Source organism: Tamandua tetradactyla, chromosome 14 (assembly GCF_023851605.1).
Source record: "Tamandua tetradactyla isolate mTamTet1 chromosome 14, mTamTet1.pri, whole genome shotgun sequence".
Lineage (NCBI taxonomy): Eukaryota > Metazoa > Chordata > Mammalia > Pilosa > Myrmecophagidae > Tamandua > Tamandua tetradactyla.
In genome coordinates, this window is record NC_135340.1 from 77,999,301 (window position 1) to 78,020,589 (window position 21,289).

The 21,289-nt window shown below is 33.6% G+C and overlaps 1 protein-coding gene across 2 annotated transcripts in view; it reads right to left on the bottom strand.

The window, feature by feature from the left end:
* Positions 1-667: 667 nt before the first annotated feature.
* The window catches only part of VPS13C (vacuolar protein sorting 13 homolog C), a 227,916-nt gene continuing 207,294 nt past the window's right edge, over positions 668-21,289 (bottom strand). For both annotated transcript variants that reach the window (XM_077128091.1, XM_077128092.1), the window contains exons 80-83: positions 16,224-16,312; positions 5,114-5,237; positions 3,610-3,693; positions 668-3,285 (exon numbers count right to left, since the gene is read on the bottom strand). In XM_077128091.1, coding sequence (XP_076984206.1) covers positions 3,184-3,285; positions 3,610-3,693; positions 5,114-5,237; positions 16,224-16,312 — 399 coding nt within the window. In that variant the 3' untranslated portion in view covers positions 668-3,183. The remainder of the gene's footprint in view (positions 3,286-3,609; positions 3,694-5,113; positions 5,238-16,223; positions 16,313-21,289) is intronic.

A 21,289-nucleotide genomic window follows, 5' to 3' on the forward strand; every position in this document is an offset into this window, starting at 1 on the left:
CACATTTCTTGAAATTTTTTTTTTCTTTTCAGTTTTGATGCCTTTGCTTTCTACAGTCCAGTATGAGCCTGTTTTGCCTGCTGGGTAGTCCAGTACTGTATTTACACGAAAAGCTAGGGCTGAGAACCACTTGGGTGGGGTTTGTTGCCCTTCCCTGCCAAGGAAGGAGATTAATACCCCTTTCTGCCTGATGAATTTGAGTCTTGGCCCTAGGATGAGTACAGGTTCTCTGAGAAGCAGATTACAAAATGGGACAAACGGCAAGGATTTTATCAGGGAAATGCCTACATGAGATAAAACAGGGAAGGAGCTAGACAAGCTAGGAGAGCCTTTAGACTTTGAAGTAAGTGTAATCTCCCAGTGAAGGAGAGAGTGAGAGAGAAATGGGTGGAAGCATCTCAAATGGAAGCATGAGGAAAGTTCTGCAAGACCCTTGGAGAGGGCGGGCCGCGGTGGCTCAGCGGGCAAGAGTGCTTACCTGCTATGCCGGAGGACCCCGGTTCGATTCCCGGCCCCAGCCCATGTAAAAAACAAACAAACAAAACAAAATATAATAAAATAAGAAAATGTTTAAAGATGTTTCCCTTTCTTCCTCTCTTCCTTCCTTCTATCCTTCCTTCCTTCTCTGTCTAAAAAAAAAAAAAAAAAAAAAAAAAAAAAGTTTAAAAGACCCTTGGAGAGTCCTCAAGCCAAAGTAGACTGTTAGACGTTCTGTGTCTCCCAAGGGATCAAAGTAAGATTTCCGTACCACAGTCAAGAGGTTGAAAGAAGCCCAAGAAAGGGTTTGCAAATACAGCAAAGGACTTGAAAGTACAGTTGCTAGCCCTTGGCCAGTTATGCTCCTTATATTTTCCTTGTTATTGAAGGTCTGTCTCACAAATCTCCAAAGTGATAAAGGTCATCAGTACCCCAGGAAAAAAGCTGCCCCTGACTAGCAACTTTTAAACCTCTCCATGACGCTTAATCTAACTTCTCACTACTATGAGGTTGAAGAGGAAAAGAGAAAGACATGACAAATAAAAAAAAATGTTACTTGACTTCATATCTTTAAACAATGCACCAAATATTTTTTATTTTTCTTAGTCATTCATATGCAAGTAATTGACTATCAAAGCACTTTTTAAAACACAACAGAATAATATTACGCTTTACCAATTAAAGAATTACTTCCGTACCATGGGATTAGGTCATATAAAAATGTCATACAATATTTGAAAGTTTATTTCTAAGCCAACTTAGATGATGAGTAAAATGGTTTCTATAAATTAATTTTTGTCAGGTTTGATGTTTCCTATGTGAGTTTTTAGAATACATCATCAATGCAATATAATTCATAAACATTTAGGATATTGTCGATAGTTGCAATTCATAAGAAAAATATACTCAGATGGTCTTGATTAAGTTAATTTTAGATACAAAATACCCAGCATACTTATTTTATTTTTTTTTTGGCATGGGCAGGCTCTGGGAATCAAATCCAGGTCTCTGGCATGGCAGGCAAGAATTCTGCCACTAAGCTACCATTGCACCACCCACCAGCATACTTTTTATAGTAATTTTATAGTAATAAAATTCAGTTTATAATGTGCCTTTCAATAAACCGCAATAAACCACTAACAGAATTTCTGTTTAAAGCTGGAAGTTTTATATATATCAAAAGTATATATGATACTTTTCTTCACAGAAAAAATGATGATATCGAAAAGGCAAGGACCACCAGCACTTTATCAGAGATCAAACGTTTAGGGCATTAGTTATTATGCTTTCTTTTTAGATTATACATTAAATACCACTAAGACAAGTTTTAAATCTTATGACCAGGTTTTAAAAAAACATGAAAAATGATAGTGAAATCACTTCTACACCTCAACAAAAACAAAGCAAACCAGTGTGTCCACATAGTCATTTCATTAATTCATGATTTAATAATAAATGCCAGGCTAGAAACAATGAGCAAATCTAAAGGTTCATCCAAGAAAATTAAGTACTTTTGAATATTTTTAAAAAAAGCTTTAATAGGCAATATCTCTCTGATCATGTAAGTGAGAGGTAGAAAGAAAGAAAAATACTGTACTGAACTGATTCTCATAGATCTGCTCCTTCCAAGAACACACCCACCACTATTTTCCTTAGGTTTCCATATAGCCTTCTTTTACTTACACATAAAGCCACTAGAGGTTTTCATTTTTCCCAATAAATACTTAGGTAGCACTATAAGTATTTAACAAACTTGTAGGAATGCATTAAGATTAAATGTTGATTTATTATGGCCTTAAAATTCTTTCAACTTAAATTTTTTTCCTGGGAATATGAAAGTATTGAATTTTCAAATTTCTTTGAGTATTGAAAAACATAAAGTATAATATTTTAATATATTAGCAAATTATAATTGTGCCATATAACTTCTTGAAAGAGCATGTAAATAATTTTCAAACTGTTGTGAATGCTACAATACAGAGAGCAGAGTGCAGAGTATTTTTAAGGTTTGTTTGCTGACAAGTCTTTATATTATAGTGCCAGAAAGAAAAATAAATACTAAAGAAAACCATGTTTTTATTAGAAGAAAAACAGTGTTTTCATGAAAAGAAAATAAGTAACATGTCATCTCTCTAGTAGTTTTTCTTCAGTCAATTACCTGGTTTACCTAATGTGTTATCTCAGTTCAATTACTGAACAAATTACCCTTAAATAAAACTTCAGTAGTCTTACATTTGTCCATGGCTGAACCTTCTCAAAGAGTATTAGTCATTCTAAGCTCCTTTTAAATTCTTCTGGGAGGACTTTAAAATAAGTTTTCTTCTGTAAACCTATAACTTCTCTGATTTAAAAAAAAAGGCAAAAAGAAAGCTACAGAGAAAAGAAAAGAAAAAAGCTTCCTGTCCCTGGCTTCACAATTTCAACATTGATGAAAATTTCACTCTTAGTTTGAAGTAACATTTCTTTTAGGATCTGGCTCATTCAGGTGCCAGTATACAAGCAGATAGCTCAGGTACACATGTTTATAAAAATAAAGTCAAAAGCAAAGGGGGAAAATGGAAAAGCCAATCCCAGCTATTCTACAAAAAATTTTAAAACTAAAGGTTCACTTGAAAATTCTCCTTAACGAGATAAAGAAGAGTGATTTACAAACAAGGTGTTTGGTTTTTCTCCTTGCGTAGCCTATAAGCTCATTGGAATCTATAATTAAGATCGTATTTGAGGTGTGAGAAGCTTCAGTGATGACTGCTTCACCAATTTTTGCTGGTGTCCTCTTGACCTGGCATCCTCAATGGCATTATATGCCTTCTGTAAACAAATAAACAAAGACAAGAATTGTAAGAGAAATACAGGTTCATGCCATGGAGGAGAAAGGTATAAAAGCAAGAGTTTACAGAAATATTCTTGTTGGAGGACTCCACATAAGTCCAACAGCTAAGGACAGGAATATACAGTCCATATATAATGCAAAATAAGACCTTCTGTCCTACTGACTACGTGATTTGAAGTTTATACATCCAAAGTTATAAGTGGAAGAGATCTGGGAGAAATAATGGATACTGTTTACCATAACACACTTCATCTCTTAGCTAAAAAAAAAATGAGGGGTTTTCTTTAAAATAAATTGTTTACCTCTGCTGTGGCAGTATCCTGTAGATAAATTTTCCGGAGACGGCCTTGATTTTTACTGTCTTTTCTGTGGAACAGGACCTGATCCTGTTTCAAAAGAAACAATGACAGAAACAGAATTATTTTGGGAAAGAAAAAAATCATAACCTTTAATTGGATGCCTAAATGTCAACTCTATTTTATAACCAATAGACTAACCAAATGCACATATTCACGTATGATAAGAAATAAATCATTTTGGAACACGGATGGTGGTTCCATATGCGAACTGTCAGAATCTATAAAATTGGACAAGTACACATCTATCTGCCAATAGATAAAATAATGACTTTTTTGCAGGATATGATAAATAGACTATAGAAACACCACTTAATAACTCATCACATCTGGCAAATCAAAAAATCTTTCCTTCATTTCCTTGGCTGATGGATAAAATTCTTATATAATGTAAAATACATTGAATCAATTCTCACCACTGTTGTGGAAGAAAACTGATAACTGAGGAAATTATAAAATATATGCATAGTGACAAAGTCTTTCCTAGTTTGAAAACCATGTTTCATACTACAAGGCACTCTTAAATTTTGATTTACCACTATGAGGTAATGCTGAAATACGAAATGGTATGGTGCCACAGTGGTTTCTTTTATTTGTAAACATCCATGAAAAGAAAAGTAAACACAAATTTAAGGATATTCACATCTCTATTAATATTTGGTGGTAAATGTTTTCCATATAGTTTCAGTAATCAAGATAACATCGTTATTGTTTAAGAAAAAGAAATAGTCTGCAGATATTACAGAATGACAATTTGTTTTGAATGGAATGCAAAATATATATAATATTATATTATAGATTTATATAATATATAATAAAAAAGTTATGTATTTCAAAGTAAAGTCTCTGAACTAATCAAAAGATGGAATTTTCATTTTTACCAATTACTTGATTGTAATTAAAATAAAAATTCTTTAATGGGGGAAGAAAGATGTAAAAGTACTGTTACATACTTAAATAATATCAACATTCTATAAATGACAAATATTACAAAACATGACTGTTTTAGACATATTTTTACCAGAGCAAGCATGTATTAATCTCTCAAAAGCTTAAAAAAGGGACTTTTTCTGGCAAAGTCTGATTACAGGAAAATTAGTATCCATATGAAGTTACAAAAATATAAATACATAAAAGACTTCTATTTACTAATAATAAATTCTACAAAAAGGAAGTATCAGCATCCTAATTCTTTTGGCAGATAGGAAACTTTCAGGATGATATTTACTCTCGGCAACTAAGGATCGTCTGAAAATAAAGTACAGGTACACAAAGAAATGAGTATGTATTCCTTACATCTCAGCAAATGTAATAATGTTGATGATGATAGTAATGATTATGTGGATAATCTTTCAAAATTGGGGGTAATTATAAAACAAAGTCAGAACACGCTGGTTTACACTACTTTAATGAATTCTTAGTTATAAGGTTGTATTTCATGTTTTCTTACCTTAACTGAAATTTTTAGCAGATTTTCACTGACATTAGGAGGAAATACAAAATCTTCAAATGGACATTGCCAATCTATGCACATACGGCCTAGGATTTCAACTTCCTTTATACACAATACTCGCCTATTGGGCAAAAGGAAACAAAAACATACAGCTAGCGATAAAGACAGTTAATTATTCTTCCTAATATTTTTCTCTACTGGGTGTTAGAGGTAGCATTTGCTCAGGAAACAATGAAACTTGGCACTAACAAAGATTAACTTGTAAAAAAGTCTGAATAACTGTCAAATAAAGAGCAAATATAGCACCTAGTAACAAGCAGACTTTTAGCAATTCCCCTCCTGCCAATCTTGCACTTTTTCAGAAAAGTGTAGCTTTTTTTGTAAAGTTGACCAAAAAACTGATAGGGAAATCATCTCTGAAACACACATGTAACAAGCTGCACACTCACCTGGGAAACAATAAAGGCAGAAGCCCCTGAAAAGATTTTACTTAGAAAATCATTAATTGCTCTTTACTGTAAGTCATGTATGTCTTCCAAGTCAAGAAATAATGTGCAGGAAATGTCACAAACCAAAAATGTCAGCAAAGATTCACTTTAGGCCTGCTAACAAATATCAGATTTGAACACTATCACTATACACTATATCACATTGTTGTACGTATCCCATTTTACTCAAAATCATATAATCCTTAAAGGGCATCCACACTGATTGCTTACATTGTGTGATTCAGAGTAATTACTGATATGACCATGTCCGATTTAAAAATTTCTAGTCTAGAAAGCAAAACTAGGAAAGTAGAGGGACTTTCAACTAATTCAGCAAATATCTAGTGCTGGGGAAACAAAGGTAAGGTTTCTGCCTGATAGGTAACTATATGCAAGAAAGGAAATGAATGTAGATAAATGTTACAGCACGTAGATAAGTGCTGTAACAGTGTGTGCATAAAGTTCTTTGGGAGCACAGGGAAAAGAAACTGACTGTGTTGTTAAAGTAGGTAACATTAAGAGCAGAAAAAATCCTTTTCTTGTAAAAAGGGATTTCTCTATGTGAAAAGGGAAATGAAAGTCCAGACAATGGGAACAGTGCATTGAAATAAACAGGGGTACAAAAAAGGCAAGACTTGTTTGAAGAATGTGGAGAGCTATATCTAGAGTATAAGATATTTACAGAAGTGAGAGAATAAATTCAGGACCAGACCTTGAAGGACTTTTTTTTTTCATTCTAAGAAATTGTGACTATAGGCAATGGGAAATGATCCAGTACGATTTCATATTTTTGAATCATAGTCCTAATGGCAAATGGAGCAATGATAAAGTAAACTGGCAATAGACAATACAGATAGGAGGTTATGGCAATAGTCTAATCAGAAGACAATGGGAGCTTCAATCATGGCAGTGACTAAGAGAATGGAGAAGAAAGGGTTAGATTCCAGTTGCTTAGAAGGTAGAGTGCACAGAATTTGGTTTAGGAACTGATATAAAATCCCAGCACTGTATTTCAAAGCGGGAGTGCTATTGAAATTCTGGGTTTCTTTGGGACTGTGCTGGGCACTACAGGAAGCTGGACATCCCTAGCTCAGCCTACTAAATGCCAGTAATGACCCACAGTCACTGAAAGAACCTACCATAATGTAGATTTCCAAATAACCTCTAGAAAGTGTACTTCACTCTACTTTCCCACCTCCTGTCCCAGCTGAGAATCAAATGACAAGAGTTAAGAGTTAAAGATGACTGTTACAAATTGTGTGGGTCAAAATAAATTCACCATTTGAATTGTCTTAAAACTCTCTTTCCTATAACACTACTGTTCTCCTACCACCTTAAATCTCCTTTATTCTCCTCCCATACCATGTTTTCTAGAGCTCAACTCTTGGTCACTTCCATTCTACACATTCCTTTAGTGTGGTCTCCAAGATCTCAATTCCAGATCATTATCAACTCCTCCTTCCTCCCTTCTATCTATCTATCTATCTATCTATCTATCCATCCATCCATCCATCCATCTATCTATCATCTATCTATCTATCTATCCATCCATCCATCCATCCATCTATCTATCTATCATCTATCTATCTATCTATCTATCTATCTATCATCTATCTATCTATCTACCTATCTATCTACCTATCTATCTATCTATCTATCTATCTATCTATCTATCTATCTACCTATCTATCTATCTATCTATCTATCTACCTATCTATCTATCTATCTATCTATGCTTCAACTACTGATACTTCTCCACTTTGATGTCTCAAAGCTATATCAAATTCAATATAAAAACAAATTAAAAATCACTATCTTTTCCCTTAAACAGTAACAGTACTAACTACTCTCTTGTAGTTAAGCCAAACACTGATCATCTTGCATTCCTTTCTTTTCCACATCCAATCAGTCACCAAGCCCTATCTTTTAAGACTACCCTATTATTTCCATCCTTTTTTATTTTAGCTTAGGCCCTTACCACTTCCTACTAAGATAACTGCCACAGTCTCAGTGGTAGGCAGAATTCTAAGATAGTCTCCAAGATTCCTCACCTCTTGGTGTATAGCCCAGATAATCCCCAGAACTGCAAATTAGATGAATTCTGCTCACAGAATTAGGTTTTTTTATACACCCTTAAGAAGAAGTGATTATCCAGCTGGACCTGTCTTAATCACATGAACCCTTAGAATCTGAGTTTACAGGTCAAAGACAGAGAAGTCAGAGAATTCAAAGCTCGAGAAGGATTCAATGCATCCTATTAGCTTGAAGATGGAGGAAGCCACATGGCAAAGAATAGGAGCCCAAAAAAGCCCTGTCTGATACAGAACAAGGAGACAAGGACCTCTTCTAACAACCACAAGGAACTGAATTCTGCTAACAACATTAATAAGCTTAAAAGCTGATCCTTCCCCAGGACTATAGTCTTGGCTAAAACCATGATTTCAGTCTTATGAAACCTTGAGCAGAGAACCCAGCCACATTGTGTCAAACGTCACACTCGTAAAACCCGCAGGATAAATTTGTGTTGCTTTAAGCTGCTATGGTTGTGGTGATTGTTTTACATAGCAACAGAATACTCTGTCTCCAACTTGTCCCTACTCTAATCTGGCATACCAATCACTGTAAGATTTCTTTCTAAAGTACAAACTTCACTGTGTCATTCTTTGTTTAAAAGCCTTCAGTGGAAAAAAGAGAGAGATTACTTGTGTGCATACTATGCACATGCCTCTATGTGAGAAGCTGTGAGTGGTAACAAACAATAAAATAACAGATTCAATGATTCTGCACTATATTAATGATAAAACCTCAACCCTTCAGATGGCATAAGCAGATCCTTAAATACGACTAGCTTCATTTCCCAACACTTCATCATTAACATCCTACCATTCAGCCATTCCAAACAATTCTTACTATTCAAGATGACACACTGTTTCGTGCCGCTGCTTGCCTCCTGCTTACCCGTGTAACAGGTACCTACTTCACAAGACTCAGCTCAAATACCACCCCAACCCCCCCATCTGGAAAACCTCCTCGATACCTCCCCTAACCCCTCACTGGACAAAGAGTTTTTTTCGATGTCCTCAGTCTCTGAACATCAGACAGCACCTATCACACTTATGATATCATCGATAATTTGTAGGTCTCCCTGTTTAAATATGGAGGACAGAAATAGTAACTTTCATTTCTGTGTCCCTGTATCTGTCATATAACGATGGTTAAAAAAAATCTGTTCAATGAACAGCTTTCTAATAAAGACTACCAAAATTAAGTATGATGGAGAATAATAGTCTAATAAATTTTGGTTATGGGGATTTTAGTGTTTTATCTCTAAAAACTAACAAAAAATATTGGAATCAAATTTTGATGAATTTCAATACAGAAAAATTAAAAGAGAAATTAGGAAATATCTTGAGGTGAATGAAAATGAAAATACAACATACCAAAACTTAGGGAATGTGGCAAAGGCAGTATAAATGCTTACATTAAAAAAGAGAAAGAGGGCGGGCCGCGGTGGTTCAGCGGGCAAGAGTGCTTGCCTGCCATGCCAGAGGACCCCAGTTCGATTCCCGGCCCCAGCCCATGTAAAAAACAAACAAACAAACAAAAAATAATAAAATAAAATAAATACTTTAAAAAAAAAAAAAAAAAAAGAGAAAGAAACTTAAAATAAGAGACCTAATCTCAAAACTGGAAGAGCTTGAAAAACAAGGACAAATCAAACTCAAAGCAAGCAGAAGGATGAAAAACCAAGATTTGAGCAGAGATAAATGAAATAGAGAACAAAAAGACAATAGAGAGAATCAACAAAACCAAAAGCCGCTTTGGAAAGATCAGTAAAACTGACAAAACTTGAGCAAGACAGATGAAGAAAAAAAGAGAGAAAACAGAAATAACAAAAATCAGAAATGAAAAGGGGGACATTACTAATAATGCCGCTGAAACAAAAAGGACTATAAGAGGGTACTATAAACAACTATACACCAATAAATTAGAAAACCTAGATGAAATGGACAAATTCTTAAAAACACGCAAACTGCCTACACTGACACAAGAAGAAAAAGAAGATCTCAACAAACCAATTACTAGTAAAGAGATTATTCAAGCAGTCATCAAATACCTCTTGAAAAAGAAAAGACCAGGACCAGATGGTGTCACAGAAGAATTCTACCAAATATTCCAAGAACACTTAACTCCTAATCTGCTCAACTCTTCCAAAAAATTGAAGAGGAGGGAACACTCCTAATTCATTCTGAGGCCAACATCACCTTCACCCTAATACCAAAGCCAGAAAAAGACAGCACAAAGAAAGAAAATAAAGACCAGTATCTCCTATGACTGTAGATGTAAAAATCCTCTGCAAAATACTAGCAAATTGAATCCAACAGCACGCTAAAAAAATTATAAACCATGATCAAGTGGGGTTTATAACTGGTATGCAAGGGTGGTTCAACATAAGAAAATCAATTAATGTAATAATCACATTAACAGAATGAAGAGGAAAAAAAAAAACCACATGATCATTTCAACTAATCTGTGCAGAAAGGGCACCTGACAAAATCCAGTACCCCAGAGCACTAGAGAGAGAAGGAAACTTCCTCAACATAAGGGGCCTATGTGAAAAAAAAAATAGAGCTAACAGCCTACTTAATGTTGAAAGACTGAAGCTTACCTCCTAACATAAAGACTAAGACAAGAATTACCCGCTGTTACCAACATTATTCAACATTCTACTGAAAGTTCTTGCTAGAGCAATTAGACAATAAATAAATATAAATAAAAGGCATCTACATTGAAAAGGAAGAAATAAAACTCTCCATATATGCAAATGACATGATCTTACATATAGAAATCCTGAAAAATCCGTAACAAAGTTCCTCGAGCTAATAAATGAATCCAGCAAAGTGGCAGGGTATAAGATAAATACCCCTAAATCAGCAGTGTTTCTACGCATAATGTAGAATAAATCTAAGGATGTAAAGGACTTGTACACAGAAAACAACAAAATGTGGCTAAAAGAAATGTAAAAAGACCTAAATAAATGGATGGACATTCGTGTTCATGCACAGGAAGACTAACTAACCTCAAGATGTCAATCCTACCCAAAGTGATTTATAGATTCTACTCAATCTCAACCTAAACTTCCCACAACTTTCTTAGCAGAAACAGAAAAGCTAACATCATATTTACTTGAACAGGTAAGGGACCCCTAATAGCTAAAGCCAACTTGAAAAAGAAGAATGAGGCTGGAAGATACACACTTTCTGAGCTCAAATGTTATTACAAAGTCACAGTAATGAAAACAGAATGATGCTGGCACAAGACACACAGAGCAAGGGAAGTGAACTGAGAGCAACCTTCACATTTATGACAAGGGGCAAAGACCACTCAATTGGGAAAGAATAGTCTCTTCAACAAATGGTGCCGGGAAAACTGGATCTCCATATGTAAAAGATAGAAGTAGGATCTCTCTACCTTATACCTTAGACAAAAAGCAACTCAAAATGGATCGGAGATCTAAATATAAGAGCCAGAACTATCAAACTACTTGAAGAAAATATAGAGATGCATTCTTCAGAACCTTGTGTTAGGCAACGGTTTCATAGACTTTACATCCAAAGCACAAGCAACGAAAGAAAAAATAGATAAATGTGACCTCATCAAACTTAAAAATTTCGTGCCTCAAAGAACTCCATCATGAAAGTAAAAAGATAACCTATACAATGGGAGAAAATATTTGGAAACTATATATCTGATAAAGGCTTACTATCCAGAATACATAAAGAAACCTTCAGCTTAACACAAAAAGAGCAACAACTAAATTTTTAAATGGGCAAAAGACTTGATAAAGGCTTACTATCCAGAATACATAAAGAAACCTTCAGCTTAACACAAAAAGAGCAACAACTAAACTTTTAAATGGGCAAAAATCGCCAAGGAAAAACAGCACAAGAAAAGATGCTCAACATATTTAGCCATCCAGAAAATGCAAATCAAAACCACAATGAGATATCATTTCACACCCATTAGAATGGCTACTATTTTTTTTTAATCGAAAATTACAAATGGGGAAATAGGAACACTCATTCATTGCTGGTGGTAATGTAAAACAGTGCAGCTTCTGTGGAAGACGTGGTATATGACCAAGCAATCCCATTACTAGGTATACACCTGTTCTAGTTTGCTAGCTGCTGGAATGCAATACACCAGAAATGGAATGGCTTTTAAAAGGGGGAATTTAATGAGTTGCTAGTTTACAGTTCTAAGGCCGATAAAATGTCCCAATTAAAACAAGTCTATAGAAATGTCCAATCAAAGGCATCCAGGGAAAGATACCTTGGTTCAAGAAGGTCGATGAAGTTCAGGGTTTCTCTCTCAAGTGAGAGGGCACATAGCAAACACAGTCAGGGCTTCTCTCTTGGCTGGAAGGGCACATGGCGAGTACGGTGTCATCTGATAGCTTTCTCTCCTGGCTTCCGGTTTCATGAAGCTCCCCGGGAGATGTTTTCCTTCTTCATCTTCAAAGGTTGCTGGCTCTTGGACTCTATGCATCTCATGGCTACATCGTTCTGCTCTCTCTCTCTGAATCTCTTTCTCTAAAATGTTTCCTTTTTTATAGGACTCCAGTAAACCAGTCAAGACCCACTCAAATGGGTGGAGACATGTCATCCCGTAATCCAGTTTAACAACCACTCTTGACTAAATCACATCAACCAGGGAGATGATCTCATTACAGTTTCAAATATACAGTATTGAATAAGGATTATTCTACCTTTAAGAAATGGGATTTATATCAAAACATGGCTTTTCTTAGGGGGCATACTTCCTTTCAAACCAGCACAACACCCAAAATAATTGAAAGCAGGAATTCAAACAGATGTTTACACACTGATATTCACAGAGGCATCATTCACAATTACCAAAAGATGGAAGCAACCCAAGTGTCCATCAATCGATGAATGGATAAACAAAATGTGTATATACATACAATGGAATATTATTCAGCTGTAAATAGGACTGAAATCTGATACACGGATGACATGGATGAACCTTGAAGACATCATGTTGGGTGAAATAAGCCAAACACAAAAGGACAAATACTGTATTATTTCATTGATATGAAACAACCAGAACAAGCCAACTTACAGAGTTAGACTCTAGAATATAGGTTACCAAGAGATGTGTTGGGTATAAGGAATGGAAAGTTAATGCTGAAAATTAGAAGGGGAAATGTTTTCATAATAGATGGTGATGACGGTATCACAACATTGTGAACATAATTAACAGCACTGAATATATATCTGAATGAGGTTAAAAGGGGAAATACTAGGGTGGTGTGACGGTGGCTCAGTGGCAGAATTCTCACCTGCCAGGCCGGAGACCCAGGTTCGATTCCCGGTGCCTGCCATGCAAAAAAAAGGGGGGGGGGGGGGGAATACTAGATTGTATATATGGTAGAATAAAAAATTTTAAATAAAATCCATGGAACTGTACTATATGAACAGTGAACCCTAAGTTAAACCAGACTATAGTTAATAGTACAATTACAAAAAACATACCATACCAAAGTAAGGTATTAATAATAGGGTGGTATATGGGAAGTCTGTATTTTATGTGTGATTGTTCTGTAAACTCACAACTTCTCTATTAAAAAATTGAAAAAAAATGGATGATAAATATATTAAAATGTTCACATACTTTAGTAATCAAAGAAATGCTAGTTAAAAGAGAAATTATTTTCTGCCAAGTTAGCAAATTAAAAAAAATATTAATACGTAGTCTTAGCAAAACACAAAAGAAAGGACACTGTCATATGCTCTTAGTGCTACATAAAAATTGACATAAGCCTTCTGAAAAAACTAGGCAATATATAGAAAGGGCCTCAAAAATCTTCACAACTTTTGGATCAGCAACTCCATTCATTAAATTTTGTTTTTGGGTGCATGGGAATTGAACCCAGGTCTCCTGCATGGAAGGTAAGCATTCTATAAATGAACCACCTGCGCACCCTCCATTCCTATGAATTTATTATAAGGAAACAATTATAGAATAAACAAATATTTAGCTGCAAAAATGTTGCTTATAACAATAAAATATTGAGAAGAGATAAACTAAATGTCAAAGTAAGGGAGTATTTGAATAAAATGTAGCATATCCATAAAAACATTCTTTTGTAGTCATAAAAATCACATTGAAGAATATTTAATGGCTTGAGAAGATGACAATAAAATATTGTCATGTGAAAAACCTGTTACCAAAGTATACATAATACATTTTTGTACATGGCTTTTGTAAAACACATAACATGGCAAAAATATGTTATGCCAGCTAATGGTGGTTCTCTGGATGACGGGATTGCTGGTAAAGATTATTTTCAGGGGGATAAAATTTATCATTCAAACAGGATATTTTTTGAAATGAAAAAGATAACTATTAATAATTATGTTGAGACAAAAGGTACAAACCAGCTCTGTCCTAGGTGAAACAGGATATATGATTATTTTCATTGTTTAAATGATCTATATTAGGGTTAGCAAACCATGGTCAGTAAGCCAATTCTGGCCCATGGTCTGTTAAAGTTTTATTGAAACACAGCCAAACTTATGAATTTTCAAATTGTCCATAGCTGTTCTTGTACTACAAGGGCAAAAGAGACTATAGTACATACAAAACCTAAAATACGTACTATTGGTTCTTTAAAGAAAAGTTTGTTGACCCCTGTGCTGGTCTGAGGTGGTCGTGTGCCCTGAAAAAGCTGTTATTTTTCCTAGCCCACTCTTGTGGGAGCAGACTTATTGTCTTGGCAGGATCTTTTTAAGTTGTTTCCATGGATATGTGACCCTGCCAATTGTGGGTGGAACATTTTGATTACTAGGTTTCCATGGAGATGTGTCTCTGCCCGTCAAGGTGGGTCTTAATCTGCTTACTGGAGTTCTTAAAAAAGGAACCATTTTGGAAAAAGCTCCGAGTCAACACAGATAAAGACATTTGGAGATGCAGAAAAAAAAAAGCCACTGAGGAAGCTGTGTGAAACCAGAAGTCAAGGGACCAGCAGATGCCAGTCACGTGCCTTTCCAGCTGACAGAGATATTCCAGACACCACGGGGCTTTCTTGAGTCAAGGTATCTTTCTCTGGATGCCTTAGCTTGGACATTTTTATGGCCTTAGAACTGTAAACTTATAACTTAATAAATCCCCTTTATAAAAGCAAACCTATTTCTGGTATATTGTGCTCCAGCTGCATTTGCAAACTAAAACAACCCCTAATATATATTATCTACAATGGAACAGTATAACTTCAGCAATAGAAAATCAGCTATTTTTTAAAATACTGAATATGGAAGAAATGCTATTTTTATCAACCATTATAAGTCGAACAGTACCTCAATCAAAGAAAGCCCCGCAGAAAAAGTCTACTACACTAGCCAGAAGACTAAGCATTGTACTGTTCAGTCACTGTACTGCTCATTTACTATCTGCCTCCTAAAAAGCTCTAACAGTGACTAGATTTAAGATTATCATGACTTTCAATTTATTTGAAGACAAAACAGATGTGCAATGCAGTTACAGTAATATTCTCACTGAATGCCTTAAGTCAAACAAGGACTAATGTAATAACCTATTAATCCAAACCCCAAAAATCAAATAAACAAAAACTTAATGATTTGCATTGCCTAGTGATGATTTATACTGAAGATACATGACTTAAAAATGAATTAACACATGCTTGCTTTTAGTTAAGTACAACATACAATACAAACACTGCTTTCAGTCATTCAGTTATATTCAGTTACATTTCACACAATATAAAATTACAGGCTTAAAAAATGAATTGATTACTTGTCAAATCCGTAAAAATCTACTTTCTAGATTTTTTATGAGTATTTTTACTTCTTAATTAATGGGAAAATCAGATGACTGGTTAAACCTTTCTTAAGAGAAGCTGGCAGAACAAATTCTGGCATTAAGGCTTCCTTTTTCTCCTCCTAACCAAATGTTTTTATATGCAGTAGAGAAGAATCTAATGCAGATGTTGCCTATTGTATATATTTGCCTTAATCCTACAAAATACATCCTTTAGAAAGCTCCAAAAATTATTAATAAAAAAACTATTTGAGGATAAGTGATCTAGGGTAAATACCAGAAAAATAAACTTGGTATTTTAAACCAAATTCTTTTATTTGGAAAAAGTACTTAACGCTCCCAAATGCTTGGGAAAAACTTGGACAAATACAGAAATTATATCAACCTTTAAAAGAGGTATGCTAATCATCTAAAATAAAGCTAGTAGAAAAAAATTATTTATAAATTCAATCCTCCATAACTGGATTTGTATTCACAAATTGGTATCACTTTTGTAACGTTATTTTAGTCTTTGCTTATTGATAGTTGTGCAACTTGAACAAGCTCCTAAACCATGCTGAGTCTCAGTTGCAGTATCTCTAAAATGAGGGGCTTGATTTCAAAGTTTGTATTCAGATTTGTTCTATTTCCATGACTCTTTGAGAATGAATATTTTACTCTTAAAGCATAGTTCTCAAAATTCTCTGCCATTTAGGCTCAAAATTCTTCTGATCTATACAACTAAATTGCACTTGAAAAAAATGTCATGACATTAATACCTATTTGTAACCATGAGAACTGTCTTCTTGCTTCCAGGAATACCACAGTGGAATTGGTAAGACTCTCCTTCTAACTTTCTGATATGATTCTGAAAAGGAAACAAGATTCAAGTTTTAGGAAGAATGTGCATCCAAATGACATTTACAATACTGAATCTTAATTATAATAAAGCTGCTATTTAGGAAAAAATTTATAAACAAAACCACAATTCTACATATTGGCACATGACCCTAGAAAATTATTTGTAGCATGTTTATAAATCGACTTCCACTGCTGCCTTAAGAGAGAACTATATATTAAATGCTTACCAGGTGATCTTCCAGGCAAAATAAATTTCATTCTGAAATAACTTAAAAATGTTTTAAAATATCTACCAGGAATAACACACATGTTCATTATGGAAATATACACATATGCTCATATAAAACTACTACATTAATATTACAGGGGCACTTGGGGCCCATGGTAGGACTTTAGGGGGTCAATGTAGGGTCTTCAATATAATATAAAATTTCAAAAATGTGGTTTTACAACTTTTTTCAGAGAAGGTTCATATTTTTCATCAGATTCTTGAGGAGTCTGTGAGAATGTTCAAAGATTAAGAACCACTGATTTATACAGATGTACATATGATATATATAATAAAATTCCAAATACCTGATACTTAATGTTTTTAAATATTTGGCCCTATAGATTAAACATGCATGAGAAGTTCATTTACGTATGAAAATATATTTTTGATAGAAAAGAAAATGTAGTGGCAAAATTAATATGAACATGAAGGTTTCTAAGATTTCAAAATAGCTGCACAATTTATTTCTAAAGACAAATACAAGCACAAAATAATTCAAGTATAAATAGTAGCACATTAAAATACATTTATTTTCCTTTTCACCTATCTCAAAACTATTGTAACTTGTACTACTCAACACATTTACCAATAAAGTAGTTATTTTTATAATGAATGTTAATGAAATATTATTAAACATTATCTATAATGCATGATTAAAGATCAGCGGTGATAATACAGATGAAAATACAGTATATAAACATACCTAATAAATAAGACCTTAACACTTTATAACCAAGAATACACCCATTTCATTAAAAGGATAATATAATCAATATAATCAGAAGCAGAAAAGCACACTTGATGCTGTTACTTTTCAATGCCTAAATACATATTTTTAAAAAGATGCTTGATCCCCTGTTGTTTCTTAGGAATTACAAAGCCATGAACAAGGAAGATGAATCCTTAGGGAAAAACTGCAGTCAGATCTTCAGAATGAGTCTCAGACAGGCATGCATTTTTCATAGCAATATTCGTTTCACATCTCACCCGTGTAAATTTGATAATGTTTTAACATTTATGCCTTAGTATCTTCAAAGGAAAAATGGGAAAATTATATAATAATTTAGTGGATTTATTTTCAGCTTTACAATTTAAATATGTTAAAATATTTAGATTTGAGATGCAATGTACAATAAGTATTACCCACTTTCCATCTTCCATGTGGTTTCATTAATTATTAGGATATTGAGCTTCACACCATTGAGAGCTTTAAAAGTATAATAAATCACCATAACACGCCATAGAAAATCTTATTTTCAGCACTACAAACATGCACTACACTCTGAAATTCAGATTAAAATATTCAATCACTGATGGCAGCAGAATAAGACACCAGAGTAGCTGCTAACTAATCACACCCCCTTCCCAAAATTTAACTTGAGAAATTTGACGATATTCAGCAAAACCCTTTACTCAATAGTTCTATTTTTCCAAACAAATTTTAAGGAAATAATACATGATATCTATAGTGATGTTTATCACAGAATTATTGCCATTAGTAAAATAACCAAAAAAAACTTTAACGTCAACACTGAAGAATGGCCAAATATACATGTAAGGTTACCTTAGCAGATGGTAATACAAGAATTACCAAAAAACATTAGCGAAGATTTCTAAGAACAAGAAAAATATATATTTTTATGTTGAAAAGGCAGGAAATAACATTTTAAATAGTGCATGATCATAAATATGGGAACCAAAGAATAAGTATTAAATTAAAATCGGCAGTATATATAATAGAGTGTAAACAGTAATTACCCTAGGAGAATAGAGGATAAACAGAAAAGAGTATATCCTATGAAAGCAGTACATGATTTATTAACTATCAAGACTGAGGATTAAATTAAAGAATACAGCAAAATACCTGGGAGAAGAAGAAAAGGGGATAAATCAAAAGATTCCCAAATAAATGATTTGGAATGTGTTCATATTACAACAAGGGCTAGGAGAAAACAATTTTTCATTTCAGAGCTTTTTAAAATTTACACATTTCACTATACTTGGTTCCTTAAGAAGTCTTACTTCTTTTGTATATCCAGCACAGTTTAGATAATCCAACAAATACCTGTTACCCATTAACAATCACAGCAAGATTGGCAAGGAATGAAATAGCCTAAATTTAACTAGGCCTAACCTTGCTACCCTGGAAAAAATTACCAAGTCTTCTCATCAGTATGTGATCATTCTCTTTTTTCCAGTAATTATAATACTATATTTAAGTTTAAAAGGTTGTCTGATACCATAACAAAAACTAATAAATCAGATAAGATGACCATATATTTAGCTAAAATAAGTTTTTTACAGTTTTGTTCTTATTGAATGCAGTTGAAAAAAGGCCAATCATAGGAAAAAAGGTTAATAACATAAAGAACTAAACAAAAAGTGAACAATAAATGAAAAAATATTTAACAAGTTGCAGGAGTTTCCAAAAGTTAAATCTTATTAAAACTGCAATACATCTAGAAAAATTAAAAATCTTACTTTTGCCCAAGAAGGAAGGGTAATTATTAGTGACAACTGAGCACATCTTGAATTAGTTATTAATTCAAGTCAATGCTTGATTGACACAGAAAACCATATCTGCAGTGACATATTTGTCAACCCTCAATTATCTAAGCATAAGAAAAGTTTGTCAGCTATAGCTTGTAGGTTGGTCTTTGGATATCATTCTGTCTTCTTTAAAGTTCTTGTTTTAAATATGTAGCATTAAATTTACTCTTCTGAAAAACATAGTTTTAAAACATATAATGCAGCAGAACAGCTGTATGGTAACAGCTTCATTTTCTTCAAATGTACAACACATTAAATTTAAGCTTATACTTTGGTTTCAATTTGGGGGATGCATGAAATTTGCTAGACAGGACACTGCTAAATCAAATAAATATTTTCATAACTTATAGAAAAAGAAATCAAAACATAAGTTGTAATTTTAAAAATCAACTATGGAAGGGTACACGGGTACAGTGGTCATAACGCCCATCATTCACGTGGGAGACTCGGGTTCGCGTCCCAGACCATGTACCCCGCCCCCCCCCAAAAAAGATGAAAAATCAACTATGGAGAGCAACTTCAAAATGATAATACATAATCTTTTTGTTCTCATTAAGATAATGAATTCTCAAAGGACTTAAAAGCAAAAAGATTAGTTTTTTTAAAATAAAGGCACCTATATATTCAAATGCCACATAAGGAAACTACCTAGTTAGATACTCAATTTTTATTTACATTAATCAAAACCAACAGTAGTGAAATAAGCATAATTAACAAGGGGATTCAATTTTTGAAAAGCAAAAGACTAAAAGATGGGGATGTATATAACATAATTATAAAATGATGGCCATTGATTTAGCAAGTATGCTAGGAAATTTTTAAAAATGAAAAAAAGATTGAGGGAACATATACTCAAAGGAAGTAGACCTTATTTGAGGTCTAAGGAAAGACCCAAAGCAAATGAAAATTCAACTGTTTAAACATATGACCCACTTAATGTTCTGTAAATTCAGTAAATTTGGGGTGACGGGTGAAAAATAAAGTGTTATTCTATCATTAGTGCCCTCAAACATAAAGAACACATTCACTAGACTGGACATGATAATTGTCCGTTTTCTTTTTCAACTGAAATGCACATGAATACCATAAGAAAAAACTTTCAAAACTTTCAAAAGTAGCTGCTTTATGACTCAATAAAGTCTTTCATCCATTAAATAGAGAAGAGAGTTCCTGCATCCTTCAATTTCTCATACTGATCTCCTATTACTGTATAGTATCACCAGGAATGCCACCATTTTTATTTGTCGTCAAGTCACTACTACAAAACATTCAGATGGAGGCGACAGTTGTAAAGAAAATTTCATTAAAACTGGCCCTCGATCTAAATAAGTCAGGGACAGTCCAGTAATACCACAGTTTTTTATTTTTTAAGGATGGAATCAAGTAGCAGAATAGGAAACATTTACTCCTGTATTCCCAGTTCTTGCTGTGTAGGCAGAAAAAGAAAGAAAATAAAGTTAGAAGTGAGCAGAAAGGTAAAATGTAATCATCACATACAATAAAAAAACAAAAGCTAAGAACAACAGAGAGCCATCTTATTTTAAGTCAAAGTAAGAAAATATTAATAAATTTATTTTGGGAGAAAATAAGTCATGGGAGAACAGCAATTTATATATATCATATATATTATATATGATATATATTATATATAAATACAATAAAGTTAAAATTAAAATTAAAGCAAAAAAAATTTTTAAGATTATAAAAAGATTATAATTGTATACAATTTTTGTTCTCTCCGCTAGTTCCTGTTTACTTCAATAACTCTAGATCTACAGAGTAGTCCAAATAAACTAGTTTAGTTCAGAGAAAAGGAAGCAGTGAAATTCCAATAATTAGAAACAAAGCATGAGACTAAAGTTAGCGTTAACTAAATGAACTACCGCAGACATAGTGATACAAGCTATGACCTTTTTTTAACATCCTTTCTGCACACATAAAAAAATCCTTGTTTTTATGCAGATTCCAACAATGATTTATTACCATTTATCATATTATGCTAACATTTAAAAGAAATCACATTCTCCTCTATATACCACATTCCCCCAGGATAGTCTTCAAGGACATTCATGAATCAGAAGTTTTAGAAACTACCCACGAAACCCTGATCTCAAAAATCTTTAAAGATGAATTTCCCTCCTGACCATGAAGAATAACATTTAC